The sequence below is a fragment of the Mus musculus genome, chromosome 7, assembly GCF_000001635.26.
Source record: "Mus musculus strain C57BL/6J chromosome 7, GRCm38.p6 C57BL/6J".
Lineage (NCBI taxonomy): Eukaryota > Metazoa > Chordata > Mammalia > Rodentia > Muridae > Mus > Mus musculus.
The window spans coordinates 27,520,297-27,531,232 of NC_000073.6; the positions used below are offsets into that span (position 1 = coordinate 27,520,297).

A 10,936-nucleotide genomic window follows, 5' to 3' on the forward strand; every position below is an offset into this window, starting at 1 on the left:
GCTGCATACAGCCTCAGCTTCTCAGTGCTGGGATTACAGGCAAGCCCTGCCCTTGCCCTTCACAGTTCCCAGAGGCCTTTGGGAAGCAGAGCACAGCAGGGCCCAGCAGGGCCCCTCTGTAGAGAGCCAGCTGTCCTCTGCAGTGAACTCCTGTCCATCTTCCCTTCCCATAAGCAAGACTTGACTTGACTTCTGGTGGAGTGTGCCACCATGCCTGGTTTACATGGAGCTGGGAATTTAGTTTGTGGTCTCATCCATGCTAGCAGAGTGCTTTCCACCACCCGAGCTACCTCCCAACTCCATAACTTTTCATTTCAAGTTCCACTAAGTTCCTGGAGCTGGCTTTGATCTCACTCTAAATCCCCTTTCAGTTGTTTTCAATCCTCCTGCCTCAGCCTTCTGAGACTAGCTAGGATTACAGATTTCTGCCAGCAAGGCCACCAGGCTAGGTTTCATGCCTCCTTTCCTGTCTTTCTGGTTTGACTGCCCTGTGCACTTAGGGCTCCACCCAAGGAGGCTGGCTCCTCCTGCTTCCTTCTTTGGAATCAACATTTCAGAGCCTCAGCTTCAAATACTTGGCTGCCATTTAGGACCAAGCCCCAGGCTCCAGAGCAGCCAACAACTGCTGGGCCCTCAGCTCTCGGGATGGTAGGCCACACTTTCTCTTGGCTTCTTGGTACTGGCAGGGATCTAGGTCTCCACTGTCTTCAGTGTATGTCTGTCTGCGACATCCACTCCAAGTTCAGCCCCAAGTCTTTTCTACATGGGTCACTGCCATTCTCTGCATACACCACACACACACACACACACACACACACACACACACACACACACACACACACACACACACTCATGCAGTTGTGAACTTTCATCACAGAAAAGGAGAGCAAGGGGCTCTCATCCACTCCCGCTGTGGCTCCCCACTCAAGTCACTGGTCCTTTGTGTCCACCACCCTTGACAGACATTATCCTCCTCACCTTTGGCGGACTCCCCCACAGCATTTGGACTTTCTGCACCAGCACTTAAAAAAAAAAAGGTCTCACTGTGTCTCCTCGACTGTTCTGGAACTCAATCTGTGGACCAAGCTGGCCTCAGACTAACAGAGAGCCACACTGACCTCGGGCTGGTCCTCTGGGTGTTGGGATTAAAAGCATGCGCCACCAGCGTGTGCCACCAAGGTCACTGCCACCAAGCCTCCCTCGGCATCCCCTGAGTGTTTTTCTTCCCCTCTGATTTCTCACCAAAATGTCAAGCTTCTTCTTATTTTATTTTTATTCTTTATTTATTGGTTTTTCAAGAGAGGGCTTTTCAGCCTTGGATGTCCTGGAACTCAGTAGACCCGACTGGCCTTGAACTCACAGAGATCTACCTGCATCCCCCTCCGGAGTGCTGGGATTAAGAGCATGTGCCACAACTGCCTGGCAAGCAGCCTCATCTTCTATGGTTTCCATACTTCAGAGCTGACAGATCTCCATTCCTGGGGGGTGGGGGGAGGAGCTTCTGGGGATGCCTCCATACACCATATACGCCATATACACCATATATACCATATACATCATATATACCATATAAAACATATACACCATATACTGGAGCTGTGGGTATGGCAGTTCCCATCCTGTCTCTGGCTCCCAAATGACTGACTTAAGCATAAGTGCTCTAAAAAACTTTTTGTTCCCTGCTAGGCAGTGCTTGTGCTCTCCTTTAATCCCAGCACTCTTTAATTCCAGCAGTTAGGAGGCGGAGGCAAGGCAGATCTCTGTGAGTTCGAGGCCAGCCTGATCTACAGAGTTCCAAGAGAGCCAAGGCTACACAGAGAAACCTTGTCTGGGGGGGGGGGGGGAACCAAAAGAGCATTTATTGCTTTTTCAGAGGATCTGGGTTGGATTCCCAGAGCCCACCTTGAAGCTCACAACCATCTGTAACTCTAGTCACAGCGGATATATATATATATATATTTATAGCCTGGGAATGGGGCAGTAAGCGGGATGTGAAGTGAATAATTAATTAATTAATTAGGGGGCTGGAGAGATGACTCAGCAGGTAAGAGCAGTGGCTGCTCTTCCACAGGTCCTGAGTTCAATTCCCAGCAACCACATGGTGGCTCACAACCATCTGTAATGGGATTCTATGCCCTTTTCTGGTGTGTCTGAAGACAGCTGACATGCAGTCATATAAATAGAATAAATAAATCTAAAAAAAAACCCAAAACAAAACCATATATTAAATAGAAAAACGTATGGAAGAGAAAAAACAAGACAAGGAGAAATGCCTTTTGTTTAACATCCATTTCCTGAACCTAATCTCAGTGTCTTCTCCCAGCTATTGTCCCTTGTCCATGTCACCTTCTCAGGGACTGTCCTACACCTTGTCGTAGATGGTTTCTTCCCTCCCTGATCTTCTCAGGACCTCAGCCTACCCTCTTGCCTTATGGAGGGTCTCACCCAGTCAGGGCCTGAACCCCTCACCAGCCTCATCTGCCTGGGTCCTGCCTTAGCCTCCTTGCTGGGGTCTGGAGCCTCCATCCTTGCCTTCTACAGTTTGCCTTTCTTCATGTCTGACTGAGTGGTCGTTCCCTTACCTGAAGCCCTCATGGCTCCCCAGTGTCTGGTTCAAACGTTTTTAGCCTGCATTCAGTGCCTTTCACAACCTGGATCTTACTTTATCTACATATCCCCTCCATGCTTCACACACACACACCCACACACACACACACACACACACACACACACAGACTCTCTAACTTTCTTCACTCTCATATGCCTGTAGGTATGTCCCACTTCTGAACTCCCAAGGTCAACCATTAAAATCTCACTCAGTCCACCCTGTCCGTGCTTCTCCAGGATTCCGGTCAGCGGGTGGGGGAGGGGTCCCAGCCTGGTACCCCACCCCCTCCATTCCAGCCTGGGACTCAGGTCTCTAACAACAGAATCAAAGCCACTTAGCAACGCTGGAACCCATTCAGGGGGGCCTGAGCCCCCTCATCCCAAGCCAAGAGGGCTTTGGGGGAGGGGTGCAGCCCCTGGTAGACTCACTGTGTGGCCAAGGGGGTCAAGGGGCGTCAGGGAGACAGGGGCTGAACTCATATAAGGAGAGACACGAGTGTGGTTATCTTCCCCCTGCTAGGAGGACTAGCTAGGGGCCATCATCAGGGTGGGAGGTCTAGGCAACCAAGCCAGTTGTTGTAAAGGCAGAGTAGTGACTGGCAGCCAAGGTACCATGGCCACCATCCAGTCAGAGACTGACTGCTACGACATCATTGAAGTTCTGGGCAAGGGCACTTTTGGAGAGGTGGCCAAGGGCTGGCGTCGGAGTACAGGTGAAATGGTGGCCATCAAGATCCTGAAGAACGATGCGTACCGAAGCCGCATCATCAAGAATGAGCTGAAGCTGCTGCGCTGCGTGCGAGGCCTGGACCCTGACGAGGCCCACGTTATCCGCTTCCTTGAGTTCTTCCACGATGCCCTCAAGTTCTACCTGGTCTTCGAGCTTTTGGAGCAAAACCTCTTTGAGTTCCAGAAAGAGAACAACTTCGCACCCCTTCCTGCCAGGCACATCCGCACGGTCACACTGCAGGTACTAAGAGCGCTGGCCCGGCTCAAGGAACTGGCCATCATCCACGCTGACCTCAAGCCTGAAAACATTATGTTGGTAGACCAGACGCGCTGCCCCTTCAGGGTCAAGGTGAGTGAGGCTGCCTGGGAAATGGCTTTGCTTAGTTCTTGGATGCTCTGCTAACACATGGGTCTCCCTAGTCAGTTCCGTGACGCAGCTCCGGGTGTCCCTGAACCCCAAGCTGCCCCTCCTTGCTGCTCTCTGGCTGTCTTCTGTATCCCATCCCAATTCTTGCTTTGTTTTGTTTTGTTTTCGAGACAGAGTCGATGTGGCACAGGCTGGCCTTGAACTCACTGTGTAGCTGAGGACGACTTGAGCTCATGGCCTATCTGCCCTCCCTGCCTCCACGACCTAAGTGCTAGTAGTCACGTAAGTCACCACAGCCAGCTCGCTTTGTTGTGTTTTGTTTTTTGAAGACAGGATCTCAGGGAGTCCAGGCTGGTCTGGAATTTGAGTGGGTTTCCCTTCTCAAGTACCGGGATTACAGGCATTCACCATCTTACCTGGCTTCTCCATCTCAACTCTGAGGTCCTTTCTATCGAAGACTGGAGGTCTTCTGTGCCTCCCCTCTAGGTCCTGAGTCCGCCCAACCCTGCCCATTTGGCTTACTTCTTCTGGCTCAGGTCTGGGCCTCGTGGGTCTGGCATTCTAGTGGGGGAGATGGTAGCAGGGTAAGAAGTAAAGCGTGTTGTGGATGTGAGACCAGAGAAAACAGGAGAGAGAGGCTGGGAACTGCTCAGACATGGGAAGTGGTAGACAGGGAGGTCACACTTCAGGTGGTCTTGAGGGGAAGAGAAGGCCATGGAGAAGGGATGAGTTTCCAGGATGAAGGAGGAGCCAGCACAAAGGCTCGAGGTAGGAGCATGTCTAAGTATTCTAGCAACACACAGGGGAGTTCTGTGCAGTTGAAGCACAAATGATGGGGAGCAAAGAGGGAGAAAAGGACACCAAGGAGGTAGGGGTGGGGTTGCACAAATCCTCATAGGCACAGTCAAGATTGGTTTTGTTTTGGTATGTATATCTCCCTCCATGGTTTCACAATGTATCCCTGGCTGGCCTTGAACTTACTATGTAGACGAGGCAGGCTTCAAACTCATGGCAGATCCTCCTGCCTCTGCCTCCCAAACAATGGGCTCAAAGTTACACACCAACACGCTAGGCTTGCAGACGAATTCAGAGCAGCAGGATGGGCTCTGACTTAGGGGCTCATCTTGGGGGGAAGTAGGACCAAGAAAGCAGATGGGGTGATCCAAGAGGAGTCCCAGGTAAAAGATGTAACTGGGGCATTCGTGGATTCCGGGCAGATTTTAGAGCTAGAGACAACAGAATTAGAATTGATTGATGGGTTTCACAGTGTGAGGGAGAGGGGCTGGGGAGATGCTCAGATAGTAATGTCCCCGCTGAACAAGCATGGAAACCTCAGTGCAGACCCCTACCATCCCCATGAAAAGACGGCTGTGGCAGCACACCTGTAATATCAGTGTAGGGGAGGTAGAGACAGGAGGATTCCTAGAGCTTGATGGCCAGCCAGTCTAGCCAATCAGCAGGCTCGGTGTTCCAGGAGGGGAGGGATCTTATCTCATATATAAAAGTTAGAGAGCGATAGAAGACATGCGATGCATGTGTGATGACACACATGTGCACACGCATACAAACATCTACACATACATTTAGAAAAAGAAGGGCCAGCAAGATGGCTCAGCCAGTTCAGGTGCTTGCTGCCAAGCCTAAGGACTTGAGTCCAGTAGCCAGAACCCATATGGTGGGAGCAGAGAACTGACTTCCTGACTCTGGAAGTTGTCCTCTGACCTCTACACATATACCACTGCATTTGCATATCCCTCCCCCCACTAAATTCAGTTTAAAAATGAAAAAGTGTGAGGGGCAGCTGGGCATTGTGGCAGCCTCCTATATTTCCAGCACTGCACAAGTGGAGGCAGGAGGATTAAAAATTCAAGGTCATCCTTGGCTGTTAAACAAGTTCAAGGTCAGCTTGCACTTTCAAGGTCTGTCTTGCACTACCTGAGACCTCATCTTTAAAGAAAAGATGTGAGAGAGGCTGAGTGGGCTCAAGTTGAGCCAGAGCCTGCGGATCTAGACAAATGCAAGGTGGTTCTAGCCTCTGTTCCTGTTCCTGACCCTGGGTGGGCACCTAAGCTGTCCCTTGTTCCCCCTAGATCCCACTTCTGCTGAGCCTCTGTCTGGGCCTCATCAACCTACTCAGACACCCCTCTTGTGCCTCCTCCATCAGAGCTCAGACTCCTCTGCCTGCTTATCTGTCAGCAAGGCACTGGTGATGACTGGGCTGGCAGCAGCACCCAAGGGCAGGGCTGGACCAAAGCTGCCTATACTGTGCCTCTCCCCGTGCCCCACTGAATGTTAGAGACACAGAGACAGGAAGAGATGGGTATTTCTGCCCTGTTGGATGGAAGGACAGTGAGCCGAGAGGAAGAGAGCTCTGTAGACCTAACAGGGCTCACACAGCACCTGGGGGTCGCTGGCACCCTTCAAGTGCTTTCAGAATGAAGGGACTCCACATACACTGGCTCAACTCTCAGTGTCACTGAAGTCCTAGGGGGCGTTGAGTCCAGACTAATAACTATTTCATGATTGGCCTTGTGTGCATGGAGGTAAGAGGTGACTAAATGGATAAATAAATGAATAAATAAACGCAGGGAAGCTGCAGCCTGCCCTGAGTCACAGGAATTCACAGTGAGACTGGAAGAGCGCCACCTGGTGGCGAGAGGAAAGGCAGGCGCCTACCCATGGCCCATGGATTACCAAGAAGCTTGGTAATTACAAGCTGAAGGCCTTCGGGGTGTTGTCAGTGTCTGACGGTAAAGATCTTAGAGGACTTGGTTTTAGGATGGTACCTTTCCAGTCCATGACACAGAAACAAAGACAGAGACACTGGGAGATGAGGATTAGCTGAAGAGGCAGTGGGAGAGAGAGAGAGAAAGAGAGAGAGAGAGACAGAGCCACTGGGTGGTGGCAGCACATGCTTTTAATATCAGCACTTGGGAGGTACAGGTAGAGGTGGATTTCTGAGTTCTAGGCCATCCTGGTCTACAGAGTGAGTTTAAGGACCACCAGGGTTACACAGAGAAACCCTGTCTTGAAAAACAAATACACACACATACACACACACACACACATACATATACATACATATATATATGAGAAGGGAGCCAGACCTGGTGAAACATGCCTATAATCCCAGATTATTGTACCTTCTACATTTCCTCTCTTATGAATGACCCTGCCTGAAGTTCAATCTCTAGGACCATGGAAGACAGACACACAAATCAAAGGGAGGACAATACTGATTGGTGTAAAATGCCTACTAGTTCCAGGCCTCCAGAGACACAGCCTTGAATAAAATACAAAGCTCTTGTTGTCATGGGACTGGAGTTCTATTTTTTTTTTCATTTATTTTCTTTTTATATGTGAGTGCAAATGTATGGATGTATGGTGTTCCAAGAGGTCAGAGGGCTTTGGATTCCCCCTGGAACTAGAGTTCCAGACAGGTGTGAGCTGCCATGTGGGTGCTGGGAGCCAAACCTGGATTCCCTGCAAGAGCAGCCAGTGCTCTTTACCACTGAGCCATCTCTCAGGCCTAGCGGGTTAAGTGCTTGCTGCACACAAGCAGAAGAGCCTAAATTCAGATCCCCAGGGACCCCATAAAAGCTGGGCTTGACTTTATAATCCCAGGGCTGAGGGGATGTAAGGGAAGACAAGAAGATCCTGAGGGCTCAGTGGCCCGGCTATCTTGCCAAAGTTGTGAGTTTCAGGTTCACTAAGAGACCTTGCCTCACAAAATAAGGTTACAGCGGTAGAGGAAGATAGAGGACCTTTGGCCTTATACATGCACACATGGGTGATGACACCCACATATGCCTATAACACCTCCAACACACACAACACCCCCCCTCAGGGAAATATATATATAGTATGTGAAATGATGTTAAAATCATAGCTGGGAGCTGGGTGAAAGAACAGGAATTCAAGGACATCCTTGGCTACATAACCAGGTTGAAGCCAGCCTGGGCTATATGAGACCCTGTCTCAAAACTAACCAACAAAAAGGACAGAGGATATGGGTGAATACTTGCCTACTATGCACTACAGCAGGGGGAGGGTCCCAACTATTATAGGCACAAGTTCAAGCAGAGAATCAGACAGAGCCAGACCTGACACCTGACACAGAAGCAATAGCTAGAGGACAGAGGCAGGGTCATTCATAAGAAAGGAAGTGTAGAAGGTACAAGAGCTAGGCAGACACAGGAGATACACAGGGATGAGTCCCAGGAGGGGCCTATCCTGTCATCTCTACCACTCCACCAACCCAGCTGCCCTGTGCTCCATCCCCTCTGTCCTCCATAGGTGATCGACTTTGGCTCGGCCAGCATATTCAGTGAGGTACGCTATGTGAAGGAGCCTTACATCCAGTCCCGCTTCTACAGGGCCCCAGAGATCCTGCTGGGGCTGCCCTTCTGTGAGAAGGTGGACGTGTGGTCTCTGGGCTGTGTCATGGCCGAGCTACATCTGGGCTGGCCTCTCTACCCAGGCAACAATGAGTATGACCAGGTGCGCTACATCTGTGAGACCCAGGGCTTACCCAAGCCCCATTTGCTGCATGCGGCTCGCAAGGCTCACCACTTCTTCAAGCGTAACCCCCACCCCGATGCCACCAACCCCTGGCAGCTGAAGTCCTCTGCTGACTACCTAGCTGAGACCAAGGTATGGGGGAGCATGCAGGGTGAAGACAGCCTGTGCTGGGGGGTGGGGACGATACTATATCGCCATGTCTCTTTGGCTGGACTGAGGGTCTAGGTGAAATGTGGAGCCTGAGTTAGGTCACATATCCTCCCTGTAGCAGTGGGAGAGTGATGGATTGGAAATCAAGAATCTGGTATGAGGGGGACGACTGGAGAATTGAAATAGCAAGAGAACTTCCAGTCATATCATGGGCAGAAGTCAGGGGGTGATTTTGAGTCTAGATACATGGCAGGCTGGTGTCCCCCACCCCCCACCAGGTACGTCCTCTGGAGCGCCGCAAGTACATGCTCAAATCCTTGGACCAGATTGAGACAGTGAATGGTGGTGGAGCTGTGAGCCGGCTGAGTTTTCCAGACCGGGAGGCCCTGGCGGAACACGCAGACCTCAAGAGCATGGTGGAGCTGATCAAACGCATGCTGACATGGGAGTCGCACGAACGCATCAGTCCCAGTGCGGCCCTGCGTCACCCCTTCGTGTCCATGCAGCAGCTGCGGAGTGCCCACGAGGCCACCCGCTACTACCAGCTGTCGCTCAGAGGCTGTCGGCTGTCCCTGCAGGTGGATGGCAAGCCACCCCCACCTGTCATAGCCAGCGCAGAGGACGGGCCTCCCTACTACCGCCTGGCTGAGGAGGAGGAGACTGCAGGCCTGGGTGGTGTGACAGGCAGTGGGTCCTTCTTCAGGGAGGACAAGGCTCCGGGAATGCAGAGGGCCATCGACCAGCTCGATGACCTGAGTCTGCAAGAGGCCAGACGGGGGCTGTGGAGCGACACACGGGCCGACATGGTCTCTGACATGCTGGTTCCACTCAAAGTGGCCAGTACCAGCCACCGAGTCCCTGACTCAGGCCCAGAGCCTATCCTGGCCTTCTACGGCAGCCGATTGACCGGCCGCCATAAGGCCCGCAAGGCCCCAGCAGGCTCCAAATCTGACTCCAACTTCAGTAACCTCATTCGGCTGAGCCAGGCCTCACCTGAGGATGCCGGGCCCTGTCGGGGCAGTGGCTGGGAGGAAGGAGAAGGCCGCACGACCTCCACAGAGCCGTCTGTCATCCCACAACGGGAAGGAGATGGGCCTGGCATCAAAGACAGGCCCATGGATGCCGAGGTAAGTGGGGTGCAGACTGGCACCCAGAGCTTAATTGACGGTGCACAGGTGACAGGGCCGTGCTTCTTACAGCTGCAGCATCTGTCATCTCAACACGGGCCCAAGATTCAGTAAATACTGACCTCCTGCACAAGGTGGCAGGGCTCAGCTCACACCAATACCCTCAGGACTGGACAAGGCTGATACAAACTCTAATTAAGGATGGCACAGAAAACAGGCACCTAGTGATGGGCTGGTTAAGAAATGGGTGAGGTGCTGGGTGGTGTGGTACATTATCTGTAATCCCGGGGAGCTCAAACAGGAGGGTCATCTCAAGGTCAAGTCTAGTTTGGGTCATAACAAGACCCTATCTCAAAAAGCAAACAGTAATATTCCCTCCCTACCAAAAGGGCTACAGATTTAGTTGTGCAGTAGAGTTCTTGCCTAGTATCTACCAGTGAGAGAATGGGGACTCTCCTACACAGAGTGCTTACCAATGTGAGGGGCTGGGGGTGTGGCTCAGTGGTAGAGCCCCTGCCTAGAATCCCTCAGTGAGGGACTGGGGGCATGGCTCAGTGGTAGAGCCCCTGCCTAGAATCCCCCAGTGAGGGGCTGGGGGCGTGGCTCAGTGGTAGAGCCCCTGCCTAGAATCCCCCAGTGAGGGGCTGGGGGTGTGGCTCAGTGGTAGAGCCCCTGCCTAGAATCCCCCAGTGAGGGGCTGGGGACGTGGTCCAGAGGCAGAGCATTTGCCTGGTCTGCCAAGGCTTCCATCCCTAATACCTTTGCAATGTGGGAAGGCCTACACAGGGAGTGAGGGCCTTCATACCTGCTCACTCCTTCCAGTAGACAGGTACACACCTCAGCAGGTACCCATAATTCTTGCTGATATTCTTTTCTTTTCCCCTCCACAGAGGCCAGGCCCTGAGCTCTTTGATCCCAGCAGCTGTCCTGGAGAGTGGCTGAGTGAGCCAGAATGGACCCTAGAGGGCATCCGGGGGTCTCGAGCTCAAGGGCTCCCAGCTCACCATCCCCACCCCCACGGGCCACCCAGGACCACCAGCTTTCTGCAGCATGTTGGAGGGCACCACTGATGGGGACTCACCCCTATCGTTTCATGGGGTCTGAGCTAGCTGGGCTGGCGTTCCCCTTCTTGATCCGAAATGGCACCTTAGAGCCATCCTCTGAACCTACAGATTATTCTTACAGAAAAATAGAAATCCAGATGTTCCTATTCCCCTGCCCCTGGCACATGCCTGTATCCCACCCTAAATGTTGGAGGTCGTCAGGGTCTGGCCTGAGGCCCTGAGGCCAGTGAGTTGGGAAGAGGCTGCACCCTGGTGGCCATGACTGTGCCTGGGCCTGCCTGCCTCTGTGTATTTCAATAAATAACTGTTCCAAACCCTGCTCCTGCCTGTTACCACTGGGTGAACCTGTACCACCCATATTGGGCCAAGGG

General features: G+C 52.3%; 1 protein-coding gene across 2 annotated transcripts; it reads left to right on the top strand.

Annotated features, from left to right (window-relative positions):
* Nucleotides 1-2,964: 2,964 nt before the first annotated feature.
* On the top strand, nt 2,965-10,884 carry Hipk4 (homeodomain interacting protein kinase 4). 2 transcript variants are annotated; one of them, NM_001033315.2, is made up of 4 exons: nt 2,965-3,685; nt 8,000-8,356; nt 8,653-9,501; nt 10,392-10,879. In NM_001033315.2, exons 1-4 carry the CDS (start codon nt 3,221-3,223, stop codon nt 10,569-10,571), a joined length of 1,851 nt encoding a protein of 616 aa, NP_001028487.2. In that variant the 5' UTR covers nt 2,965-3,220; the 3' UTR covers nt 10,572-10,879. The 2 variants fall into 2 exon arrangements, with proteins under 2 accessions (NP_001028487.2, XP_011248824.1); XM_011250522.3 differs by lacking the exon at nt 2,965-3,685 and adding an exon at nt 3,694-3,985 and having other exon boundaries at nt 10,392-10,884.
* Nucleotides 10,885-10,936: the final 52 nt, after the last annotated feature.

Excerpts from the sequence above, each read along its gene's own strand:
- Hipk4 (NM_001033315.2), top strand. The coding sequence starts at position 3,221 with ATGGCCACCATCCAGTCAGAGACTGACTGCTACGACATCATTGAAGTT. Across the intron at positions 8,357-8,652 it reads ACTACCTAGCTGAGACCAAG|GTACGTCCTCTGGAGCGCCG; the intron begins GTATGGGGGAGC and ends ACCCCCCACCAG. Across the intron at positions 9,502-10,391 it reads ACAGGCCCATGGATGCCGAG|AGGCCAGGCCCTGAGCTCTT; the intron begins GTAAGTGGGGTG and ends TCCCCTCCACAG.